The sequence below is a fragment of the Oncorhynchus mykiss genome, chromosome 19 (genome assembly GCF_057628025.1).
Source record: "Oncorhynchus mykiss isolate SJ-2025 chromosome 19, ASM5762802v1, whole genome shotgun sequence".
In the NCBI taxonomy this organism is placed as follows: domain Eukaryota; kingdom Metazoa; phylum Chordata; class Actinopteri; order Salmoniformes; family Salmonidae; genus Oncorhynchus; species Oncorhynchus mykiss.
In genome coordinates this window covers 36,202,776-36,229,760 of record NC_143040.1, presented here as the reverse complement: position 1 = coordinate 36,229,760, position 26,985 = coordinate 36,202,776, and the positions used below count along the sequence as shown (strand labels likewise).

The window sequence follows — 26,985 nt, the reverse complement described above, 5'->3', positions numbered from 1 at the left end:
CAAGAAAGCGTATAGTATTAAATAGAGCCATTATTGCATGGAACTCCATTACATCTCATATTGCTCAAATAAACAGCAAACCTAGTTAAAAAAACAGATAAAGCAACACATCACAGCACCTCTCCCCTATTTGACCTATTTAGTTTGTATGTATTGATATGTAGGTTGTGTGTGCCTTTAAAAACAAAAATGTAGTTCTGTCACTGAGCCGTTCTTCTCTATTAATGTTCTGTATTATGTTTTATATTTTGTGTGGACCCCAGGAAGAGTAGCTGCGGATTTTGAAATAGCTAAAATGCTATAAAATGCAAAAAATACCAACAGTGCATTCGGAAAGTATTCAGACCCATTGGCTTTTTCCACATTTTGTTACGTTACAACCTTATTCTAAAATTAATTTAAAAAAAATCCTCAGCAATCTACATCTAAAACAAGGTTAAAACAGGTTTTTAGAAAAATGTGCACATTTATTAAAAAATATAAAAACCTGAAATACCTTATTCACATAAGTATTCAGAACCTTTGCTATGAGACTCGAAATTTAGCTCAGGTACATCCGGTTTCCATTGATCATCCTTGAGATGTTTCTACAGAGTCCACCTGTGGTAAATTCAATCGATTTAACATGATTTGGAAAGGCACACACCTGTCTAGATAAGGGGAAGGGTACCAAAACATTTCTGCAGCATTGAAGGTCCCCAAGAACAATGTGGCCTCCATCATTCTTAAATGGAAGAAGTTTGGAACCACCAACACTCTTCCTAGAGCTCTTCCTAGAGCACAGCCAAATGGAGCAATCGGCGAAGAAGGGCCTTGGTCAGGAAGGTACCGAGAACCCAATGGACATTCTGACAGAGCTCTAGAGTTCCTCTGTGGAGATGGGAGAACCTTCCAGAAGAACAACCATCTCTGCAGCACTCCACCAATCAGGCCTGTATGGTAGAGTGGTCAGACAGAAGCCACTCCTCAGTAAAAAAAAAGGCACGACACCATGAATAACTAGATTCTCTGTTCTGATGAAACCAAGATTGAATTCTTTGTCCTGAATGCAAAGTGTCATGTCTTGAGGAAACCTGGCACCATCCCTACAGTTAAGCATGGTGGTGGCAGCAACATGCTGTGGGGATGTTTTTCATCGGCAGGAACTGGGAGACTAGTCAGGATCGAGGGAAAGATGAACGGCGCAAAGTACAGAGAGATCATTGATGAAAACCTGCTCCAGAGCGTTCAGGACCTCAGACTGTTGCAAAGGTTGACCTTCCAACAGGACAACAACCCTAAGCACACAGGCAAGACAACGCAGGAGTGGCTTTTGGACAAGTCCCTGAATGTCGTTGAGTGACTCAGCCAGAGCCCGGATTTGAACCTGATTGAACATTTCTGGAGAGACCTGAAAATAGCTGTGCAGCGACGCTCCCCATCCAACCTAACAGTGCTTGAGAGGATCCGCAGAGAAGAATGGGAGAAACTCCCCAAATACAGGTGTGCCAAGCTTGTAGGGTCATTCCCAAGAAGAGGAGGCTGTAATCTCTGCCAAAGGTGTTTCAACAAAGTAAAGGGTCTGAATACACATGTAAATGTAATATTACAGTTTTTTTAAACACTTGCAAACATTTCCAAAAACCTGTTTTGGCTTTGTAGATTGATGAGGGAAAAGACATTTCAATCCATTTTAGAATTAGTCTGTAACAAACTGTGGAAAAAGGTCAACGGGTCTGAATACTTTCCGAATGTACTCTATATACTGTATTTTAGTAATGGCTCATCCTAAAAAACTACTGCTGTACCTTTTCTATTCGTATACTGTCCATACACACCATTATTTGTGTATGTATGTACACTACTTTTCAAAAGTTTGTGGTCACTTAGAAATGTCCTTGTTTTTGAAAGAAAAGCGAACGAAATAACTTTCTTCTAAAACTCGTCAGTCTATTCTTGTTCTGAGAAATCAAGGCTATTCCATGCGAGAAATTGCCTCTTCACTGTTGACATTGAGACTGGTGTTTTGCAGGTACTATTTAATGAAGCTGCCAGTTGAGGACTTGTGAGGCGTCTGTTTCTCAAACTAGACACTAATGTAGTTGTCCTCTTGCTCGGTTGTGAGCACTCCTCTTTCTATTCTGGTTAGGGCCAGTTTGAGATCTTCAGTTTCTTGGCAATTTCTCACATGGAAGCGAACAAGACTAGATTGACGAGTTTCAGTGTTTCTGGCCATTTTGAGCCTATAATCAAACCCACAAATGCAGATGTTCCAGATACTCAACTAGTCTAAAAGAGGCCAGTTTTATTGCTTCTTTAATCAGAACAACAGTTTTCAGCTGTGCTAACATAGTTGCAAAAGGGGTTTCTAATGATCAATTAGCCTTTTAAAAGGATATACCTGGATTAGCTAATACAATGTGTCATTGGAACACAGGAGTGATGGTGGCTGAAAATGGGCCTCTGTAGATATTCCATAAAAAATCTGCAGTTTCCTGCTACAATATTCATTTACAACATTAACAATGTCTACACTGTATTTCTGATCAATTAGATGTTTTAAATGGACAAAAAAAATTGCTTTTCTTTAAAAAACAAGGACATTTAAAGGTGACCCCAAACTTTTGAACGGTACTGTATGTTTGAGGATTGTGTTTTACATTTTTATTGCTAGGTATTACTGCACTGTTGGAGTTGGAAACAAGCATTTTGCTGCACCTGCGATAACATCTCCAAATCTGTGTATGCAAGCAATAATCTTTGATTTGATTTGATTCAAGAAGACGATAGATCACCTGCTTGCCATCGCCCAATCAGAAGAAGCATCAGAGGCTTGGGCGTTGCTCAGCTCAGGGTAATGATACTCAACCATGAGGGAATGGATGCGTCCAAAATGACACCCTATTACTTATTTGACCAGAGACAAAATAGTGCAGAAGAGTACACTATATATCGTGAATAAGGTGCCATTTCGAAGAACATAATTTGTCCAACCCAGTTCATTGAGTTCTCAACATGCAGTCATTCATTCGGAAGTCCTTCTGGTTAAAAAAGATCCCAGCCCTAAAGTGGATTGGTTATATAGTTTTACTTCTATGCTGCACTGTCGTCACGTGTTCCATTAACAGCTATCATAAACATTGTAAAGAATACTGTACAGCACCTTCAGAAAGTATTCATACTCCACTTATTCCACATTTTGCTATGTTCATCGAAATTCAAAAATTGATAAAAATGTTTTTTTTCCCCCTCACCCATGTACATACAATACTTCATAATGACAAAGTGAAAACGTGTTTTTAGAAATGTAAATGTATGGAAAATTAAATACAGAAATCAAATTTACATAAGTATTCACTCCCCTGAGTCATTACTTTGTAAAAATAGAGCACCTTTGGCGGCAATTAAAGCGAAGAGTCTTTTTTGGGTACATCTGTAAGAGCTTTGCATATCTGAAATGTTAAATATTTGCCCATTCTTAAATAAATTCTTCAATCTCTGTCAAGTTGATTGTTGATCATTGCTAGACAGCCATTTTCCCTTCAGGATTGTGCCTGTGCTTATACCTGTATTACGTTTATTTTTCATCCCTAGTACTTGCCGTGACAAGCATAGCCATAACATTATGCAGCCATCAACATACTTGAAAATATGATGAGCTGTGTTGGATTTGCCTCAAACATAACGCTTTGTATTCAGGACAAAGCATTTTTTTTGCAGTATTACTTAAGTGCCTTGTTGCCAACAGGATGCATGTTTTGGATTTAGTTTAATTCTGTACAGGATTCCTCCCCCCCTCCCCCCCCGAGGCATTGAACAACCTTCCTGTTCTTTGTAGTGGAATCTGTTCTTGAAATTCACTACTCGATTGCGGGACCTTAGAGATAATTGCATGTGTGTGGTAGAGAGATGGGGTATTATTGAACGCGGAATGAGTCCATGCAACTTATTATGCAATTTGTTAAGCACATTTTCACTCATGGACTTCTTTTGGCTTGCCATAACAAAGAGGTCGAATAGTTATTGACTCAAGACATTTGCGCTTTTCATTTTCTATACATTTTCTCAAATGGTGTACCAACAAAATTCAATTGTGACATTATTGTGTGTAGATCAGTGACAATATCTCAATTGAATTACATTTGAATTCAGGCTGTAAGACAAGAATTGTGGAAAAAGTAAAGGTGTGTGAATACTTTCTGAAGGCACTGTACGGACTTCATGAAGTTGAATATGGATGACACGCTTTTCTATGTTTCCAAATCTTTGACTTTGAATTTAAAACACAAATCTTTGTCTTTTGTGACTTTTAGGTGTAGAAAAGCAGGATGCCTGGTTGTGAAGCAGAAAGTAAGCAAAATCTCCAGGAACTAAGCAGCCAGGGATATGATGTCATTGTCAACATTGTCAAGTCTTTAGTAGGGGACTCCTCAGGTCTACCCTGTTAGGGGACAGGTCCTGAAGGTGTTTATACCTGAGAGGAGAGCTTGTAAATAAGCATTTCATTGTGCTGTGTACACTATGCTGTATATAACAAACTTCGATTTAAAGGCCCAGGCCCCCTGGCTCCAACACTTCATCCGGAATGGTGAAGAGCGCAGTTCTACATCTACCCAAGGATGCACAGCGTGACGATGGGCGGCACACCAGGCAAGTCCAGTTCAACTTTATTAGAAAGCATCATTGCATCATAAAATGAGATGCTCTTTACATAATGACGAGGAATACTCTGAAATAAACAAAACGACATGATGATAAAAATAGAAAAGGGGGATGCCCAGGTTCTACCACTAGGAACAATAACAACTTTCCACATGTTCACTACAAGTTAAATCTGTATGCTCTTTGGAGGAAAGACAGTTGATGTCTTTGTGCGACTGTTTGGTACCGTAGGCAGGCGGACGACTGGCACTTGAAGGTGAAGCCAAGGGACCGCAAGGGCATCCTGGAGTGCTGTAAACAGGCTAGAGCCGTCCTTGAGCAGGGCCAGGGTCCTGGGGGTATCTGTGGGGCTGAGACAGGGTAGGAAGAATGTCCAGGTGGAGAGAGCGCTTGTCCTCCTGGGAGCCGACCGGTACCTGTGGTCCATAACTATGGCCATGGGTGCTGGTCGGGAAGTGTCTCCATGAGAGGCCCGCCAGGGCCATAGTTATGCACCACAGGTACCAGGATATAATAATATAAAATCACTCACTCTGCACCATTTTCTGTTAAAACAATTAGTGATACCTGCTGCTATAAATGAAAAGAAAGCAATGAATTCATGAATAGAAAGCAATGAATTCATGAATAGAAAGCAGAGATTTAGCGGTCTTGAAATAAAATGTGAATGATTTCTTAAGAGGCCCTTTAGGACCAGGCTGTTAACAGATGCTCTGCTAGAGATAAATCATGAAACAATATGACCTATTCATTCGGTATGCACCTCTTTTTGGTCACAATTAGCGATACCTGCCATTCCACATGAATTAAATGAATGCAAGAATTGAGATTTTGCCGGCTCGATATAAAATGCAATTGATTTGATGAATTGAATCTCTACTGTGAAATTGTGTTAGAAGTCATTTGAATGTTTTGGAAGCTACCAAGACTAATGACATTGAATTAATGCATTTCTGGATTCTACTGAACAGCACTTATGCTATTTAAACATAGCCAAAACCCCTCAGGGAGAAGGATATTTCAGACAAGCAATCAATGATCGCTGCAGTAGAATAGTATGGCACAGGGGCTTGACATTTCAGTTGGTATTGTTTTAACCCAAAAAAGTTCAAGACTGCTATTGTTTCCCTTCAATAAAATGCATTCAAAACTACTTTCTGCACATTTCTGCTACTTTCTTAGGCTATACAAGTGCCATCTCTTGCTAAATTGTTTATGTTAACATCTATGCAGTACCTTTATCAATAATAATAATAATAATAATAATAATAAACCTCTACTTTAGTAAAAAATTAATTATGACAGGTGTGTTGTAATAAAAACGAGTGATGTCCACTGATTAAATGCAGTCTTTCTGCATTGTGAAGAGGGAAATCCCAGATATTCAAAGTTTGTGATGAATGACAGGTTGTTTCTTCATGCAAAATAGATTTAAGTTTAAAATTCAATTAAGCTGCTTTATTAAAGGAGTTTAGTGAAGGCGGGTCATTTTTGACCCTTAGGTCAAGGGGAGTATACAGAATGTTAAGACTACACGTGTTCAGATGTCTCCGATTTTTTAATACATTTGAACTTTCCAGAAAAGGTACATTGAAAGAAAATGTTCTGTATTGCTTTAATGGCACTCAAACTTATAAAATATTTAAATGAAGAAAAAAAGAATAAAATCAGTAGTCAGTCACAGTATTTCATGTACACTATTAACATGATAGCTTAGAAATGTTCATAATAGTTTAAAATCAAAAAAGGTAAATTACTTGATATGACACCTTGATAGGAAACTCAGTAAGCTGCAGTAAATTATATTCGTGTCAGTTGTCAGTCACTTCTGTTAGTCCAAGCGCTAGGGTCTGTGGCTTTTGACACACCTGGGGGTATGGAGGATAGGAAAAGCCATTTAGAGCATAGTCATTAGATAATGCTACCCTGAACTTATTTAAAATGTTCTAAAGAAGGAATAAATGAATACTGTAGTAGTGTAAGGGGTCACTCACTGCCATGCGCTGCTGCTTGCGGAGCTGTGAGAGTCTGAGCAGGTCCAAGGCATACATGGTCTCTGTTAGAGGCTGGTTCAGGTCAGTGGCGTACCTCTGGACCAGAGACTGGGGGATTCCATAGCGACCATACTGCAGGTGGAGATGGGTCAGAGTGAAACACTGGGCTTAAAGGGGCAACATTGTGGGTCCGTCCCAAATGAGACCCTATTCCCTATATAGTGCACTACTGGGCCCTGGCCAAACGTAGTGCACTATATAGGGAATAGGGTGCCATTTGTGAGGAAGCCAGTGAATGTGTTGTGTACCCTTTTGCATGTCGACAGCACTGTGGATACCTTATGTAACTGAACACAGTACTTACATTAACACACATTGAAATGTATGAGCATAGTACTGCTGCTTAATCCTTAGTGAACATAGTGCTATTTAGCCCACATAGTACTTCTTAGTACTGCATGAGCATAGTACTACCATAGTACTACTACCAGTACTGTATAATTGTGGTGAGGGCGTACCTTGTCAGAGAAGGGCTCCGCTGTCAGATTTATCCCCTCTGACTCCAGTCTTTCCTCCAGGAGGGGTCCCAGGTTGACCGACCTGACAGGCATAGTTTCCATTCCCCCAGCAGGCTGCGTCCTGTGAGCTTCAGACTGGAGAGGAGAGTCTGCCAGGTCACAGTCCGAGATACAGGTTTGGGTTGCCAGGTCTGAGCTGCACGGTTGGGTTGTTGCCTCTGTAATAACTTCATCCTTTAAAGAGGCGCCATCTATAGAGAAGAGTTTATAGGCACTGCCACTGTCACTGGTCATTGCTGGGGGTGACGATGGAATACATGGGTTTGACAGTAAAGGCTTGGCTGAATGATGCTTGGGTCTACGTCCTGGGGTAGATATTTTGAGGTGTGTGTATGGAAGGAGGTCTGTTAACCTGGGAACTCCCATGTCCAACTCGAACGTATAAGACAGAACACTACAAGGTGAGGTGAGCAGTGGTTGTGAGGGCAGGAAAGATCCTTCAGAGTGTGTCAACAACTGCTGTAGGGCCTCCTCTTGTGTAGGGTAGCCCTGTCCCTTAGCCTTGGACATGGTGGTATGAGCTGGCTTCATGTCTTCCAGGGTGTGGAGATCAGTGGTGTGGAGGCCCTGGTCTGAGTGAAGCTCCCCCAACGGGAGGCAGGGTCTCAGCGGCCCCAGGGCTGTGGGAGTAGGCTTACCTGCCAAGCCCAGGTTACCACAGCTCCAGCTTCTCAGTGGCATGGCTCTGTGGGTGTGACTGTGATGGCTCTGGCTCCAGCCTGTGCTCAGAAGGTTGCAGCTGGTCATGGAGGCTAGTAAGGTAGTGGACTGGTGCTCTGGTCTGGTCTGTAAGGTGGTCTTGCTGGGGTGGGTCGGGGTGAGGGGGAGGCCGGTGGACTCTGGGGATGGGAGGTGACTGGGTTGAAAACCAGACGAGGACCTACTCAAGGAAGAAGACGTCTTTTTGCCCCTCCCTTCTGAAACAAACAGGTACAGGTGTGTGCATAATGCACATCATTTGTTACTTACTTTATTATATGAAGCTCTTTCCAGTGGAAAATAGAAATACATGAGAAACAGAAAATCAAAAAAGAAGAGTATTTATTGAATTGTGAAAGTTGACTGGTATACAATGGTTGTCCGGTAGGAATTGATGGTGAGTGAAATGAGAGGAGGCAGAAATAAGCAGGTAGACAGGCCGGTCTAGTACACCACTGAGTAGTTTATTCCATCCCCGGGCTCTCACTCGGACAGTGGCACACTTCAGAACTGCTCAAAGACTGTCGTTATGTCCCAATGGGCACCCTATTACCTATGTAGTGCACTATGGGCCTTGGTCAAAAGGAAAAGGGTGCCATTTGGGACTTGTGCTAATACAGTGGCGAGAACAAGTATTTTTTGCTTGTTTTCCGACTTACAATGCATGTAGAGGTCTGTAATTTGTATCATAGGTACACTTCAACTGTGAGAGACAGATTCTAAAACGAAAATCCAGAAAATCACATTGTATGATTTTTAAGTAATTAATTTTCATTTTATTGCATGACATAAGTATTTGATCACCTACCAACCAGTATGAATTCCGTCTCTCACAGACCTGTTAGTTTTTCTTTAAGAAGCCCTCCTGTTCTCCACTCATTACCTGTATTAACTGCACCTGTTTGAATTCTTTACCTGTATAAAAGACACCTGTCCACACACTCAATCAAAGAGACGCCAACCTCTCCACAATGGCCAAGACCAGGGAGCTGTGTAAGGACATCAGGGATAAAATTGTAGACCTGCACAAGGCTGGGATGGGCTACAGGACAATAGGCAAGCAGCTTGGTGAGAAGGCAACAACTGTTGGCGCAATTATTCGAAAATGGAAGAAGTTCAAGATGATGATCAATCACCCTCGTTCTGGGGCTCCATGCAAGATCTCACCTCGTGGGGCATCAATGATCATGAGGAAGATGAGGGATCAGCCCAGAACTACACGGCAGGACCTGGTCAATGACCTGAAGAGAGCTGGGACCACAGTCTCAAAGAAGACCATTAGTAACAAACTACACCGTCATGGATTAAAATCCTGCAGCGCACGCAAGGTCCCCCTGCTCAAGCCAGCGCATGTCCAGGCCCGTCTGAAGTTTGCCAATGACCTGGATGATCCAGAGGAGGAATGGGGAAGGTTATGTGGTCTGATGAGACAAAAATAGAGCTTTTTGGTCTAAACTCCACTCGCCGTGTTTGGAGGAAGAAGAAGGATGAGTACAAACCCCAAGAACACCATCCCAACCGTGAAGCATGGAGGTGGAAACATCATTCTTTGGGGATGCTTTTCCACAAAGGGGACAGGACGACTCCACTGTATTGAGGGGAGGATGGATGGGGCCATGTATTGCGAGATCTTGGCCAACAACCTCCTTCCCTCAGTAAGAGCATTGAAGATGGGTCGTGGCTGGGTCTTCCAGCATGACAATGGGCTGAAACACACAGCCAGGGCAACTAAGGAGTGGCTCTGTAAGAAGCATCTCAAGGTCCTGGAGTGGCCTAGCCAGTCTCCAGACCTGTACCCAATAGAAAATCTTTGGAGGGAGCTGAAAGTCCGTACTGCCCAGCGACAACCCCGAAACCTGAAGGATCTGGAGAAGGTCTGTATGGAGGAGTGGGCCAAAATCCCTGCTGCAGTGTGTGCACACCTGGTCAAGAACTACAGGAAACGTATGATCTCTGTAATTGCAAACAAAGGTTTCTGTACCAAATATTAAGTTCTGCTTTTCTGATGTATCGAATACTTATGTCATGCAATAAAATGCAAATTAATTACTTAAAAATCATACAATGTGATTTTCTCGATTTTTGTTTTAGATTCCGTCACTCACAGTTGAAGTTTACCTATGATAAAAATTACAGACGTCTACATGCTTTGTAAGTAGGAAAACCTGCAAAATCGTCAGTGTATCAAATACTTGTTCTCCCCACTGTATATCTCAGAAAGTATTACTCCTAGCATCAGAAGTGCTATGGGAATATTGCAATGAGCTGTATTTAACACAGATTTTAAGGTTTCCTCAACTCTAATACACAGCTCATATCTTAGACATTTTAATAGTTTGTTTCAGTCACAACTATGCATTTTGATGCGCCCACAATTATTGTTGAACAAAAAATGTTGCATCACCATTTTGCCAAGTATAATTTAACCATTTAGTATATCTTAAATTATTTGCATAATGCAGGTCTGTATTTAAGCACATCATAAAATATTGTGCAACATATGGTTCTGAACTAGAAAAATATACACACAAAAACAGCAAAAGTCTAGAGAGAAATATACAAGTGTGGAAAATACTCTTGACGTCAAACTCTCCACAGAGGCTGTTGACATTCACAACAGCCTACAAAAATCAGCACCATTCTTTATGTTATACATTATTTTAAAGACTAAAACCCAAAGCAAACAACCACAATAAGAATGGTTTAGTTATCAAATAAAGCAAGCTTTCACAGTAAATATGTAAGTCATACTGACAAGTATTTCATTTTTAAACTACAGCTTATCGTCACACCTTTGGTTCAACAGTCACCAATGTTTAGCAAATGCAAAACCACCATCACGCATTATACTAAGACAGAACTCTTCCCGTATAGGTCTAGAAACAGCCCCACAGAACACATACAGTAGTACAGGTCTCTGAGAAGAATTTAGTTACTGATTGAGTGTAAAAGAGTTAGCTGTCATCTCCCTGTCTTTTCTACACAGGCAGCGATAGATACCGTCTCATCAGTTTAGTTCTCCCCCGTTTTCAATGAAGGGAAAATACATTTTTGCAAAAAAAAAAATTAAGAGTCAGAAGATCAGTGCCTGTATTCAAAAAGCTCTGCGTAAGAGTGCTGATCTAGGATCAGGTCCCCCTGCTGTCTGTATAATCGTATTCATAAGATCTGAAAGGCAAAACTGATCCAAAATCAGTCCAAAATCAGGAGCCCAAAGCCTTTAGATAGAGAATGAGGTGGTTGGAGAAGACCCATGGCAGCAAGAAGAGGATGAAGAAGAGGAAAGTCAGAGTCGAGTCAGGCTGTCGTTACCGTTCTCCAGATTCTCGTTGCTCTCGTAGCAGCCAGAGTCTCGTGGGGAGTCCCCCAGTAGGCCCCGGCGGTCCAGTAACAGCTTCTCCTGAGAACCCCCTGTCTGGCTGCTACGGTCCGGGTCGCTGCTACCTGTAGGGTACAACAAAACCAGCAGAGGGACGTCAACGGAACGGAGTCAAACGTGGTTTCCATGTTTGAAAACGTTCCATTTATTCCACTCCAGCCATTACAACAAGCCCGTCCTCTTATAGCTCCTCCCACCAGCCTCCTCTGGTGTCTATGTGCGTGTGCGTTCCTGTGTGTCTATCAGTGTGTGTACTAACCGTCGTACTCCTGCAGAAGCTCCACAGCGGTGAGCAGCACAGCCCTGTGCTGAGGGTCTCCGATGTCAAGCTCGTCTAGATCCTCCTCTTCCAGAAGCTTAAAGGTATCCAGGTCCTCATAGCCATTGAAGAGGAAAGTGGGCAGGTGCTCCTGGGGCAAAGTATAGGGGAAGGCTTTGGTCACGTAGTCAACATATATACAGTGGGGAGAACAAATATTTGATAACCTGCAAAATTGGCAGTGTTTCCTACTTACAAAGCATGTAGGTCTGTAATTTCTATCATAGGTACAATTCAACTGTGAGAGGCGGAATCTAAAACAAAAATCCAGAAAATCACATTGTATGATTTTTAAGTAATTAATTAGCATTTTATTGCATGACATAAGTATTTGATCACCTACCAACCAGTAAGAATTCCAGCTCTCACAGACTTGTTAGTTTTTCTTTAAGAAGCCCTCCTGTTCTCCACTCATTACCTGTATTAACTGCACCTGTTTGAACTCGTTACCTGTATAAAAGACTACTCTCCACACACTCAATCAAAGAGACGCCAACGTCTCCACAATGGCCAAGACCAGAGAGCTGTGTAAGAACATCAGGGATACAACTGTAGACTTGCACAAGGCTGGGATGGGCTACAGGACAATAGGCAAGCAGCTTGGTGAGAAGGCAACAACTGTTGGCGCAATTATTCGAAAATGGAACAAGTTCAAGATGACGGTCAATCACCCTCGGTCTGGGGCTCCATGCAAGATCTCACCTCGTGGGGCATCAATGATCATGAGGAAGGTGAGGGATCAGCCCAGAACTACACAGTAGGACCTGGTCAATGACCCGAAGAGAGCTGGGACCACAGTCTCAAAGAAAACCATTAGTAACACACTACGCCGTCATGGATTAAAATACTGCAGCGCACGCAAGGTCCCCCTGCTCAAGCCAGCGCATGTCCAGGCCCGTCTGAAGTTTGCCAATGACCATCTGGATGATCCAGAGGAGGAATGGGAGAAGGTCATGTGGTCTGATGAGACAAAAATAGAGCTTTTCGGTATAAACTCCACTCACCGTGTTTGGAGGAAGAAGAAGGATGACTACAACCCCAAGAACACCAACCGTGCTTTTCTGCAAAGGGGACAGGACGACTGCACCGTATTGAGGGGAGGATGGATGGGGCCATGTATCGCGAGATCTTGGCCAACAACCTACTTCACTCAGTAAGAGCATTGAAGATGGGTTGTGGCTGGGTCTTCCAGCATGACAACGACCCGAAACACACAGCCAGGGCAACTAAGAAGTGGCTCCGTAAGAAGCATCTCAAGGTCCTGGAGTGGCCTAGCCAGTCTCCAGACCTGAACTCAATAGAAAATCTTTTGAGGGAGCTGAAAGTCCATATTGCCCAGCGACAACCCCGAAACCTGAAGGATCTGGAGAAGGTCTGTATGGAGGAGAGGGCAAAATCCCAGCTGCAGTGTGTGCAAACCTGGTCAAGAACTACAGGAAACATATGATCTCTGTAATTGCAAACAAAGGTTTCTGTACCAAATATTAAGTTCTGCTTTTCTGATGTATCAAATACTTATGTCATGCAATAAAATGCAAATTAATTATTTAAAAATCCTACAATGTGATTTTCTCGATTTTTGTTACAGACCTCTACATGCTTTGTAAGTAGGACAACCTGCAAAATCATCATTGTATCAAATACTTGTTCTCCCCACTGTACATATAAACACACACATACAGTGCCTTGCGAAAGTATTCGGCCCCCTTGAACTTTGCGACCTTTTGCCACATTTCAGGCTTCAAACATAAAGATATAAAACTGTATTTTTTTGTGAAGAATCAACAACAAGTGGGACACAATCATGAAGTGGAACGACATTTATTGGATATTTCAAACTTTTTTAACAAATCAAAAACTGAAAAATTGGGCGTGCAAAATTATTCAGCCCCTTTACTTTCAGTGCAGCAAACTCTCCAGAAGTTCAGTGAGGATCTCTGAATGATCCAATGTTGACCTAAATGACTAATGATGATAAATACAATCCACCTGTGTGTAATCAAGTCTCCGTATAAATGCACCTGCACTGTGATAGTCTCAGAGGTCCGTTAAAAGCGCAGAGAGCATCATGAAGAACAAGGAACACACCAGGCAGGTCCGAGATACTGTTGTGAAGAAGTTTAAAGCCGGATTTGGATACAAAAAGATTTCCCAAGCTTTAAACATCCCAAGGAGCACTGTGCAAGCGATAATTTGAAATGGCCTTCTGGCCTTTATCTGGCCTTTATCTTCTTATGGAAGAGTGGCAAGAAGAAAGCCATTTCTTAAAGATATCCATAAAAAGTGTTGTTTAAAGTTTGCCACAAGCCACCTGGGAGACACACCAAACATGTGGAAGAAGGTGCTCTGGTCAGATTAAACCAAAATGGAACTTTTTGGCAACAATGCAAAACGTTATGTTTGGCGTAAAAGCAACACAGCTGAACACACCATCCCCACTGTCAAACATGGTGGTGGCAGCATCATGGTTTGGGCCTGCTTTTCTTCAGCAGGGACAGGGAAGATGGTTAAAATTGATGGGAAGATGGATGGAGCCAAATACAGGACCATTCTGGAAGAAAACCTGATGTAGTCTGCAAAAGACCTGAGACTGGGATGGAGATTTGTCTTCCAACAAGACAATGATCCAAAACATAAAGCAAAATCTACAATGGAATGGTTCAAAAATAAACATATCCAGGTGTTAGAATGGCCAAGTCAAAGTCCAGACCTGAATCCAATCGAGAATCTGTGGAAAGAACTGAAAACTGCTGTTCACAAATGCTCTCCATCCAACCTCACTGAGCTCGAGCTGTTTTGCAAGGAGGAATGGGAAAAAATGTCAGTCTCTCGATGTGCAAAACTGATAGAGACCTACTCCAAGCGACTTACAGCTGTAATCGCAGCAAAAGGTGGAGCTACAAAGTATTAAATGAAGGGGGCTGAATAATTTTGCACGCCCAATTTTTCAGTTTTTGATTTGTTAAAAAAGTTTGAAATATCCAATAAATGTCGTTCCACTTCATGATGGTGTCCCACTTGTTGTTGATTCTTCACAAAAAAATACAGTTTTATATCTTTATGTTTGAAGCCTGAAATGTGGCAAAAGGTCACAAAGTTCAAGGGGGCCGAATACTTTCGCAAGGCACTGTAGTTGAAGTCGGAAGTTTTTCACAATTCCTGACATTTAATCCTAGTAACAATTCCCTGTCTTTGGTCAGTTAGGATCACCACTTTATTTTAAGAATGTGAAATGTCAGAATAATAGTAGAGAGAATTAATTTTCAGCTGTTATTTCTTTCATCACATTCCCAGTAGGTCAGAAGTTTACACACACTCAATTAGTATTTGGTAGCATTGCCTTTCAATTGTTTAACTTGGGTCAAACGTTTGGGGTAGCCTTCCACAAGCTTCCCACAATAAGTTGGGTGAATTTTGGCCCATTCCTCCTGACAGAGCTGGTGTAACTGAGTCAGGTTTGTAGGCCTCCTTGCTCGCACACGCCTTTTCAGTTCTGCCCACAAATTTTCTATAGGATTGAGGTCAGGGCTTTGTGATGGCCACTCCAATACCTTGACTTTGTTGTCCTTAGACTATTTTGCCACAACTTTGCAAGTATGCTTGGGGTCATTGTCCATTTGGAAGACCCATTTGCGGCCAAGCTTTAACTTCCTGACTGATATCTTGAGATGTTGCTTCAATATATCCACATAATTTTCCTTTCTCATGATGCCATCTATTTTGTGAAGTGCACCAGTCCCTCCTGCAGCAAAGCACCCCCACAACATGATGCTACCACCCCCGTGCTTCACGGTTGGGATGGTGTTCTTCAGCTCGCAAGCCTCCCCCTTTATCCTCCAAACATAACGATGGTCATTATGGCCAAACAGTTCTATTTTTGTTTCATCAGACCAGAGGATATTTCTCCAAAAAGTATGATCTTTGTCTCCATGTGCAGTTGCAAACTGTAGTTTGGCTTTTTTATGGTGGTTTTGGAGCCGTGGATTCTTCCTAGCTGAGCGGCCTTTCAGGTTATGTCGATATAGGACTCGTTTTACTGTGGATATAGATACTTTTGTACCGGTTTCCTCCAACATCTTCACAAGGTCCTTTGCTGTTGTTCTGGGATTGATTTCCACTTTTCGCACCAAAGTACGTTCATCTCTAGGAGACAGAACACGTCTCCTTCCTGAGCGGTATGACGGCTGCGCGGTCCCATGGTGTTTATACTTGCATACTATTGTTTGTACAGATGAACGTGGTACCTTCAGGCGTTTGGAAATTACTCCCAAGAATGAACTAGACTTGTGGAGGTCTACAATTTTTTTACTGAGGTCTTGGCTGATTTCTTTTGATTTTCCTATGATGTCAAGCAAATAGGCACTGCGTTTGAAGGTAGGCCTTGAAATACATCCACAGGTACACCTCCAATTGACTCAAATTATGTCAATTAGCCAAGCTGTTTAAAGGCACAGTCAACTTAGTGTATGTAAACTTCTGACCCACTGGTAATGTTATACAGTGAATTACAAGTGAAATAATCTGTCTTAACAATTGTTTGAAAAATTACTTGTGTCATGCACAAAGTAGATATCCTAACCGCCAAGACATTTGTGGAGTGGTTGAAAAACGAGTTTTAATGACTCCAACCTAAGTGTATGTACATTTCTGACTTCACCTCTATACATCACAAAAGGAGGAGGATATTAACAGCATTCAAGTGTGTCAGTGTCTACAATTACTGTAGGGTTGTTACTGTGAGGCTGAGTGTGTGAGTTTGTCTGTGTATATACTGTACTAGTCTAGTCATTACTTTGAGGTTGATGCGTTCCAGGAGTTCCTCAACAGATGTGGGTTTGGGCTGCCGTCCCTTCCTCCTCCGTCGGGTGTGCTTAGGTTTGTCTTCCTCAGCCAGAACGTCCACGTAGATGAACTTAAATGTTCCCACCTTACTGTTCAGCAGGCCCATCCACGTCCCCATTGGAGGCTTGCTGATGATGTCAATCACATCACCTCTCTGCAAAACAAGGACAAACACTGTGATTGGTCCATTTGGATAATGATAATATATATATATATATTATGTGTGTGTGTGTTACCTTCAGTTTGAGAGAGTCAGTGTCGTAGGGGCTGGGGGTGAAGTCAGTGTGCACCATAGCTCGACCACAGAAGGGTCCTCTGTAGGGAAGTTCATCCTCCTCTCCATCCTCAGACTTCACACTCTCTCTGTTGCTGTTGGAGGAGTCTGTGGTGCCCACTGTCTGGCCACCTGCAAACAACAAGAGATGAGAGGGTCATTCAAAAGGATCTAAACCACATCGAGATCTATGGAAAATGAACATGCAAGAGTTGTCTGCTCTGCCTGCTGGTCACTGTAAATAACAGTTTCACTTTGGAATTAAGCTGAATATAGACCACATACAAGACAAATAAATGTGGACCCAGACAGACCCCCAAACACAGGTGGTACTTACTCATGGAGCTCTGTCCGCTGAGGGAGCTCCTCAGGCTCTCCACTGACCCTCCAGCCTTCAGCTTGATTTTCTCCAGTGACTCTGTGTCTGTGTGGCTGTGGGGGGAATGGGGCCCGCTGGACATACGGTCTGGGCTTAACTGGAAGGCAAGAAGACCAAACTACAGATTTATTACATGGTTACTACACGTTCCCTCCAGCTTAAATCTCTCAATCGTCATGAACCAAGTCCAACGAATTTCCACCAGGGACACGAGCTAGATTGTAATTACGGTTTGACCACTGGGTCATTTTGCATACGAGTTGCATCGAGTCTGACGTACCTGTTCAGAGAGAGCGCAGTGGTATCTCTTGGAGATGCGTTTTCTCATGGTTTCTTTCACGGACTTCACTTTCTTGCCCAAAGAGATTCGATGGTTCGTCTGTGGAGACTTGACTACACCTTTCACACTGGCATCCCCATCTTTGTTCTAAAATTAGTATGAAGTATGGGAGGTCTGGAAACAAAAGCATTGGAAAACAAAAAATGATTCAAATGATTGTTAAACTACTTACAGTGAGGTCCTGATCTCCGGTGACCATGTGCAGAGACCGGTTGGTCAGATCAAACCCACCAAAGCTACAGGTTCTCTGTGAAACAAAGGAGGAAATCAATAAACCACCTTAAAACTATCACTTCCAGATGGAGATATTGGCAGGTTAATCAATCAAGCACATACGACAGTGTGGTTCATTGTGACGATAGTTTTGGGCTGAGTGAAGATCTAACCGGTCCTAGCCTGGTCCCAGATTTGTTTGTGCTCTTGCCAACTCAATTGCTGTCATTGTCAAGCCAAACATTACAATTCCACAAGGAGTTGGCAAGGGAGACAGACTGGCACCCAGGCTAAACTGTCCCCGACGAAAGACATAGAAACTACACAGTGCATACACTAATTCCTAAACGGCACCCTATTCCCTATATAGTGTTCTGCTTTTGACCAGAGCCATGTGGGTAGTGCACTATATAGGGAATAGGTTGCCATTTGGGATCTGGCCAAACATTACTCACCCCATGGTAGCTGAGTGGGCCGATTACTCTCCTGATCTCTCCATCTGTGACTGACCGGGCCATCCTGGGTCCATCCTCTCCACCACCAACCTCTATCTCTGACAGGGAAGAACCACTACCCCCGGCCCTCACGTCGCCACTGGGGCATCTCCCTGGGCTACAGGCTGGGCTGGATCCTCCTACATCATCAGGTAAAAGGAGAGAACGTGCTCAACTCTTATCATCTTGCTTAAACAAATGAAGTGTACTTGGAACCAAAAATAGATCACATAAAAAAATAACTGGGATATAAGTAGCAATTTAAGCTTGGTTTCAATGTTGTCATAGCAACACATCTTCATAGAAAGGGTAATTTTCCTGAAGAAAATTGTGACACTTCCTTCACCTGTCTTACTGAAGGCTGTGGACAGTCGCTGGCTGGTGCTGGAGACTGTATCCAGGCTGCGGGTGTGTGTGTTGCTGCTGCAGGTGTCCAAGGAGGAGGAGGAGGGGGAGGTGGTCAGGCTGTCTGAGTCTCGAAGGTCATGAGTCAGCTGGTCGCGCAAGGCGGAGGCCAGGGAGTCAACGTGGTGACACCCGCCAGACTGCTTCTTCTGAACCCCAGAGTACAGGGACAGAGAGGACATGGCATCACCCAGGACAGGCCCAACCATACTCAGAGACTCTGGGAAGGACAGGGGAGGTGACAGGAGTAAGGACAGGTTTGTGGCAGAGTCAGGGAATCGCAAGACAATGTGATGTGTAATGGATGACAACTCAACTTGGATTAGTAGTAGTAGTCTTTTTTAAACAAGCCAAGTGAAGACCTCTAGAGAACAACAACATAATTTGTTGGGTATAGACTACAGACTATTTAAAGCGTCACATCTGGACCCTAATGAGACTTGTCCAAATCATATCTGGTGCACTATGGTCTTGCCCTAATCTTCACCCTACACTTGTTGAAAAAAAGGTGCTATCTAGAACCAAAAAAGGTTATTTGGCTGTCCCTATAGGAGAACCCTTTGAAGAACCCCTTTTGGTTCCAGGTAGAACCCTTATAGTTCCAGGTAGAATCCTTTCCTTTCCACATAGGGTTCTCAATAGGGTTCTCCTATGGGGACTAAGAGTGTTTGGGCTTATCATAAGACTCCTGCAGTGACCCGTCTCACCGTCAGACTCAGGCTTCTTGGACTCGTCGATCTTGAGGAGTTTCTTGCGGACCCTGCGAGTGGAGCCGACCAGCTTATGGAGCCGTCTGAACGTCCCAGACTCCTCCTGTTCACCCTCCGACTGCTCACCTGGCTGAAGATGAACAGACAAACCAGGTTGGAGAGGAGAGGAGACCCAGTTAAAGAGTGGGTGAGGATGATAAAGAGTCAGTCAGTAGAGCTCTGAAGCCTTAAAACTAGGAAAATGGAACCTGTGAAAATAATGTACGTTTGACCTGTTTATAAGGTAAAGTTAGTCTTAGTGCGATTCTTCACCCTTTCCGAGAAACGCATAATGAGAACATAGCTCTATTATTGTTATGGTAGAGACTGCATGCAGCATATGACCTCAATATAAAATAACAAAGTGTTAATCCAGAGTGTAGACCTGCAGTCTATGTATAGACACTGTGGTCGGCCTGTTTGACTATAGGCACTGTGGTCGGCCTGTTTGACTCTGTGGTTTATGCTAGAAAACGAAAGGTTTTCAAGCTGGAATTACCCCCCCATCTACATGAAAAAAAAAGTCAGAGTAGTTAGAAGTGTCAGACCAAAATACCATCTCAAATGTAGTGTCTGGGACAGTGGTCAGAAAAAATACCCATCCGTTTATTCACAGTGGATCAATAGTTCAGCACGCCACAGCTATCAAATCAGACGCTTTCCCGCGTCCTTCTTATGTGCTTATCATGACATGCTGAATGTGCTACAGCTCACCAGAGTTAGTGAGAAAGAAACCAGATGTGAAAGCTACAGCTGTGGACCAGAGGAGAAAAAGAAACCATGGTTATCATTTCTTAAAATATAGCCCAGCACACGTCTGACCACATGGGCTCATCTTGTCACAGAGCATCTCATCTTGGTGAGATAAAAATGTCCACCTTAAAATGTCCACCTGATTCAGGGGCTTTCATACAGGCTACATCACAGTACGCATAGCATCTTGAACCATTAAATATAATGCTTATTCTGCCTGTCTAGAGCAGGTTTCATCTTGGCAAAAAAAAAGAGATAAGATTAAAAATGTTTGAGAGAGTACTCTATTATTTACAGAACTATAGTTGTACATTCTTATTGAGCAAACTCAAAGAATGATAAAGAATAGTTCCAAAATATGTTCTAATAATTGGAAGATAAAGTTGAAGTCAGAAGCTGTAGCTACAACATGGAGCCAAGAACTAGCAGGAAAACAAGTGAAGTCTCCAGGAAAATGTGCATCAATTTAAAGCTCAAAAGCGCAAACGCTTTGGTTTTGATGGGGATACACTACAAACAGAGAATTGGGTTTAGAATTGTATTTTTTTAAGTGACAGTAAGAGGATAGAGAAAATGGCCGTGGGAAGAGATGACAGAGCGAGAAACAGAGTGAGGCCATCCAGATGAATCTGAAATATGTGGGCTGGACCTGAGCCCCCTAATCACCCCAACCATGCAGAAAAGAGCTGTGGCCTGCATAACACAGCACAGTGCTGAATCTACCCACTCACAGCAACACAATAGGGGGTTAAGCAGGTGCTTTGACTGGGATGAATAGAGGGCTGCCTGTTGGGAAAGGGCCTGGAGTGGGCAGGTTGCAGGTTACACCACACAGAGAGAGACAGAGGGGGGGCATAAACACCTCACTAGCCTTGTTAGATGGCAGAACGATGAGCGCATACGGTATACTCCAAACACACCAAATCCATACAGAGTGACAACACTCTTATATCCATGGGTTATCAGCGACACTTACATTGCAGTTGGAGGACTCGTTCAGGGTTGGACTGGGCACATCAGGCCATTCTGTAAGATCAGTGCTGCAGTTCTGTCTGCTCTGGCTCTCAAACTCTTTCAGCTGTGAGGAGGAGAGGGGAGAGAAGAGGGGAGAAGGAGACTCGATAAGTATCCAATATGGCACGATAAGAGCTGAAGAAGCACAATCAATACGTGATCAAATCAGACTTGTATTCCCTCGTTATAAATCCTACCGAGATGCTCAATATCCAGTAATTGCAGAGGACTCCCTACAGTACATCCTGAGAAAAGAGATCCAGTACAGTATCTGGAGGAAAATACATCATACGGTAGGAAGACAGGACGTGACATCATCATACCCTTGCCAAGGCCTCCTCCACGCTTATCATCTTCTCCTTGACCATCATCATCAGCTGGATGCGCTCTTCATCACTCATAGTGATGTCACTGGCTACAAAACCTATGTCCTCACCTGGTAAATAGAACACAGGGAATTTAAGAAAACCCCTTTTTCAAATGTTAGGAACAAACTGTGTTTTTAACTCATAGAAACATCAACATGTGTAGATATTCGTAAATATGTATGTACTGTGTATATTATAGGTACTTAGTTGTATTAGTAGTTGCAGCAGTTGTTTTTGTTAGTTGTAGGCCTATTTGCAGTTGTACAACTTTTCTGTTAATGTAAGTTTAAAATACATATTATTATTTCATTGTTATTAGACAGTAGTTGCCATATTATTGTTGTTACTAAGTATCGTGTGCATTTCTTAAATATATATGTTTTGACACTATTGAAAATGAGATGGTGCATCTCAAAACGTATTTATTTTTTAAAATCATATTTAAATGTATTATTTTTCCCCCCCACACCAAATACAAACAAACACATATGAACAACAACTTCAACGCAAACAACGACGACATCTCTTCCGCCCAGACCCACATGCTCACACACCGTCCCTAGTGCCTGCATTGTTTGCCACATGGCCTGAAACGGCACCATTTTGTTTCTCTCCGTAGCCCACGCACTTTCAATAGTTAAATCATGAATCGTTTGATTTTTCCATTGTGTTAATGATGGCGGATTCATTGAATTCTAAGGTTTTTAGTCAACCTTTTCTCAAGATGAGCGACTAGTAGAGAACCGTCCAGCCCATCGGGTATCTCACTACACCCCCATATGCCATGTCTTGAAGTATGCAGAGATTAAAAGTACATTTAGATGGTAAATTATGTAATACTCCGCCCACAACTTCCACACTTTATAGCATTCCCAGAAAGCATGGATTATTGAGTCTTATTAGTTTTACACTTAAAACATGACTCTACCATTGTGCTGTAGAATTTGTGAATTGTGTGTAATAAATTCTATCCATTAGTTTATACTGTATTAAGGGTACATTTTCATTAACTGTAATTTTGTTAGATAAGCTCCAACTTTCCCTCCATTTTATGCCAAAAATAGTTATTGGTTCCAATAGTTTATATTTCCTAAGAGATTGTCAGTTGGATAGGCTCTCTGCAAGGTTTTGTATCTCTAGCCTATCAAATGAACATTCTTTTCTGACTCAAATAAGATTCTCTCAAGATCGCTCAGACATTTCGTGATATGTAACTTTTAAGTTGCACGTATTTGAAAACTGGTCAGTTCAAAATTCCTTTTTTAATTCCGACACGGAAATAAATGCATTTCCTGTTACCAAGTCATTTACAATTTCTATGCTTTTAGTTTTCCATTTGGACCAATTTATCTGTGAATTCTGAAACACTATCAAATGATTGTTCCATAAGGATGTGTTTTTAGGGATGTGATATTGGTTCTTGTAGAATATGTTTCATTTTCTTCCATATTATTATAGTGTTTCTAACTATGAAGTTAATGTTCTTAGCTTTATCCTTGAAAATACACATGTAAAAAGATTCTGGGGATGAACATTCACATCTTCATTATGTGCCCATTGTTCCTCTTTAGTGCTTGAAAGCCTTGGGTAGCGAGTTGATACAATTTCAAGTCTGGAAGGTTAAAATCACCCTTAGACTTTGGAAGATGTAAAACTTTCCTTTTTAAATTCTATGAATTTTATTTGTCCATATACAGTCTGTTATGACCGAGTATACTTTTTTAAAGAATGTATTTTGTGGGGTATTTTGTATTACCGAAAATGTATACAAAAACTGTGGGCGCAAAGCCATTTTAAAGAGGTTTATTCTACCTGTGAGATTTAAGGAAAGATTATTCCATTTAATTAGATCTGCTTTCATATGGATGAGTAATGGAATACAGTTATCTTTATATATTTGTTGTCACTTATTTTTTAGTTTTTATATACCTTTATTTAACTAGGCAAGTCAGTTAAGAACAAATTCTTATTTTCAATGAAGGCCTAGGAACAGTGCTGCCTATTCAGGGGCAGAACGACAGATTTGTACCTTGTCAGCTCGGGGATTTGAACTTGCAACCTTCCGGTTACTAGTCCAACGCTCTAACTACTAGGCTACCCTGCCGCCCCATTATGCATCGCAAGTATTTTATATTTTTTGTGGTCCACTTAAATGATTGCTGTAGATAGTGAGCTCTTTAAAAAAATATATCCTATTGTCATTATTATTGTATTTTTTTATACATAAATGTTATATACACTGAGATTTTTTTTGTATTCTGAAAAGATTTTTAGCAGTTTTCAATATTGGTCAGGTATATCAGGAGATCTGCAAATACGTTTAGTTTATATTCATGGTTACCGCCGCCCCCCAGGACATGCCGTGCGGGATTGAATACCAGTCCCAACTCTCTCCTATACACTTCCCCCCTTACCAGTCTTCCCTTCATTTCAGTGCAAACCCTTTCAATAAACACATGAAAAATACAAAATGAGATCCAAAAACCAGATGCAGTGAGAATGGGACACAGTTCCCTGACTTGTGTGATCAGAAATAGTTTGGGTAAAGACGGAGGATGTATCCAGAAGAAAAACATACCTCTTGTGGTCTGCCGCACGACACCTTTCTGCGACTTCCGGAAATTCTGCCAGAATGACTTGTTTTTCGGTCTCTTTCCGTCCCATTTTCCTAAACAAGGAGGTACAGTAGGGTTTAAAACCGGTAAAAACCACACTGCCCCATACAATGGCTACCCCTAGCAAACTTTCAAAATATGTAGATGTTTTTTTTAGGTTATGCATATGTAGTTATTCCAAAATATAACACACATTAAATTGTCTCAATTGTGATAAAAACAAAACTGTCCAAGTTCAATCTTCAAATGAGGTACTATTGTAGTAAATTTGTAGTCAGACACAATGACAACAGTTGTGTTTGTAGTTACACACAATTTAAAATGTCAAGTAATTACATGATATTTGACCAAGACCCATCAAACTACAGAACTGATGATAAAAAAAATAAACATACCCCCTGACGCATCCTCAGAACTTGATTTATGCACGGACAACCTAAAAATAAACCAAGATTGAATCAAAAACAAGACAGATGGCACAAACAAAAAAACACAATCCAAGAAATAAAAAGATGCAGAGTCCAGTCACAGACATCATCATCATCATCACCTGTTTTCCAATGCAATTTTCTTCATTGTACTGCTGCTATCCTACTGTACCGTCTTCAAACAAAACACCCCTTCATCCACTGAGTTTGCTGTCCTTGTTCAAGAATTACAGACGCGTGCACTGTCCCTAACAAATAGGCACTACCGTATCCCTCACAAATGTGCACTGTTCCTCGTGCCACTGGACCGGCCAGTACAGTGTGGTGTTAGTGGGGGCCGTTCCCAGTTGTCAGTCCAGATGGGAAAACATCACGCTGTCAGTCTGCTAGACAGGAGGTCAGATCACTGAGGCTCTCTCAACAACAATAGAGGCTTTTCACTACCCCGACTGCCTGGGTTTTACTGACTGCACTCACTTCAACACTACAGCGCTTCACGTGGCCTCCACATTACCCTCTCGCGCTCATATTTGTCTCTCTCCATCGCTGTTGTCTCCCTCTTCAACTCTCTCACACTTGCGCTTTCTGTGTCTACCAGTCGGCCTGGCTCCTCACTCTCTGTCTCGCACCACTCTCTCTCTCCCAATCTCTCTCCTCTGACATCAGCTGATCGTCTCTAGCAATCAGCAACAACTATCATTTCCCCATTGACACAGTTCTACAGGTGGCCACAAGAGGGTGCCTTGCCTAAAGTCACAGCAAGCCCAGTGCTGTACAACCTTTCCCTCAGCAAGATTAGTAGAAATCAAGGCTCTTGTGTTCTGGTAGTTTATAAAGGGAACCAATTCTCAGAGGTGGCTACTCAAAACCAGCATACTGTATGAAGTCATGTTACTTTGAGGTGATTTGGGCTTACTTTTTAGAGCATGCTAACAGGAGTTACTACTCCTCTCATTGTTTTGCCCTGGACAATGCTAAAGCTAAAGGTGTAACTAGCCAAGTAAACAAACTTAAATCTGGTGTTGCAGACACCCCGCTGAGTGTATAGTACCATGTTATTACTCATTACCCAGATTCCTCCTTTCCTCCCTTATTTCTCTCACCAATTCCCCTGCGTTCACAATATGACCATCTCCAAACACACAATAGGGGGAAGGACAGGACGTTTCCTGTTGGTATACTAGCAAAGGAACACTTCATAAAGGTGGCTGGAGGTCATCAGGACAGGAAGTATGAAACATTTCCTCACACCGACTAGGGGCTGCATGCCAAATGGCACCCTATTGACCAGAGAGCACCCTGTGGGCCTCAAAAGAAGTGCACTAAATAGGGAATAGGGTGCCATTTGAGACAGAACCTATGGGGATAATGTATGAAAGGGAATGACCGTCTTACTGACTGTCCTGTCCTACGAGGGTCATTCTACAGAAGTGGTGGAAACATACAGTATATGTTAAATACTAAAACTTTGCATTGCATATGTGAAATCTTGTCCTGAATTCCTTACATCCCACTAAATGTGTCACTACCGAAACATAGTGAAAAGTTGCAATAAAGGGAGAACCACGCACAGTAGCGAATTTTGATACATTTTTGATTACAGATTCATTTTATTAGCATACAATATTTACCAAAGAGTAAAAAACATGACTTTTAAACTGACTTTAAAAACCTTAAAATGTCATTTAGAGAAATATTGTCTCTATTTTTCCCTGTAAAATGTTTAATGTTGATTTTATGAATGGATCCGAAACGTATGGATTTAATTACTTACACATCTAATTATGTCAAGTTAGATTTTAAAAATGGTCACTTTTCCCATCTTATTTGTGGCAAACTATTAGGCGCGTTGGTAGTGACATTTTTTCTTCGGTTGTGACCTGCCGTATACATTTTGAACTTAATTGCTTCCATATCGAATGGGGCACATGTGATTCACATCATTAAAAGACACGTCTTTCTGTCTGCATCTGCCTTTTCACTCCTGCCTTCGTGCACCTCTTCTCCCCCTCAGATAAATATTTCACAAAATTTGACTTACTTTCCCTCTTCCTTCCTTCTAGCATTTATTTCTATATCAGATATTCTTGATATTGCACAGGGTCCGTTTCTAAACTCTCTGTCCTCTCTTACCGTCTGCTGTACTTTGACATGTTGGCACCTTATGGATGTCCCTGTCCTTCAATAATTCTAAAAAATAATCAAAAATATAAATAATTACCTGTGTGTTTAAATGTAGAACATGTAAGATAAAGAAAAATGTCAAATAATACAGTGGACTAACAATCAAGAGTCAATCATAAGCTAGGTTTCCATCCAATTGGCAACAGATTTTATGAAAATATTCTAAAAAATCTGCATAAAAACAATATGCGCATTTTTCCACCATAGCTGTGTTTCCATCAAATGATCTTGTTGCGGATAAAAGGATGTGCGTGATGACATGGTACACATGAAAATACATTTTGCGGTTAAATTCCCACGTGCCTAATAAAAATTTT

General features: G+C 41.8%; 1 protein-coding gene across 15 annotated transcripts in view; it reads right to left on the bottom strand.

Annotated features, from left to right (window-relative positions):
• Positions 1–6,180: 6,180 nt before the first annotated feature.
• Positions 6,181–26,985, bottom strand: part of LOC110497587 (SAM and SH3 domain-containing protein 1) — an 89,435-nt gene continuing 68,630 nt past the window's right edge. For 3 of the 15 annotated variants that reach the window (XM_021573771.3, XM_021573775.3, XM_021573774.3), the window contains exons 5-21: positions 24,452–24,492; positions 24,020–24,109; positions 21,397–21,509; positions 21,036–21,137; positions 19,265–19,397; positions 18,499–18,777; positions 18,114–18,292; positions 17,618–17,692; positions 17,386–17,532; positions 17,064–17,202; positions 16,689–16,858; positions 16,403–16,606; positions 11,551–11,701; positions 11,225–11,356; positions 7,154–8,130; positions 6,636–6,767; positions 6,181–6,509 (exon numbers count right to left, since the gene is read on the bottom strand). In XM_021573771.3, coding sequence (XP_021429446.3) covers positions 6,453–6,509; positions 6,636–6,767; positions 7,154–8,130; positions 11,225–11,356; positions 11,551–11,701; positions 16,403–16,606; positions 16,689–16,858; positions 17,064–17,202; positions 17,386–17,532; positions 17,618–17,692; positions 18,114–18,292; positions 18,499–18,777; positions 19,265–19,397; positions 21,036–21,137; positions 21,397–21,509; positions 24,020–24,109; positions 24,452–24,492 — 3,121 coding nt within the window. In that variant the 3' untranslated portion in view covers positions 6,181–6,452. Of the gene's footprint in view, positions 6,510–6,635; positions 6,768–7,153; positions 8,131–11,224; positions 11,357–11,550; positions 11,702–16,402; positions 16,607–16,688; positions 16,859–17,063; positions 17,203–17,385; positions 17,533–17,617; positions 17,693–18,113; positions 18,293–18,498; positions 18,778–19,264; positions 19,398–21,035; positions 21,138–21,396; positions 21,510–24,019; positions 24,110–24,451; positions 24,493–24,606; positions 25,146–26,985 lie in introns of those variants that run through there. The other 12 variants (XM_021573772.3, XM_090210864.1, XM_090210861.1 and 9 more) reach the window with 7 other exon arrangements.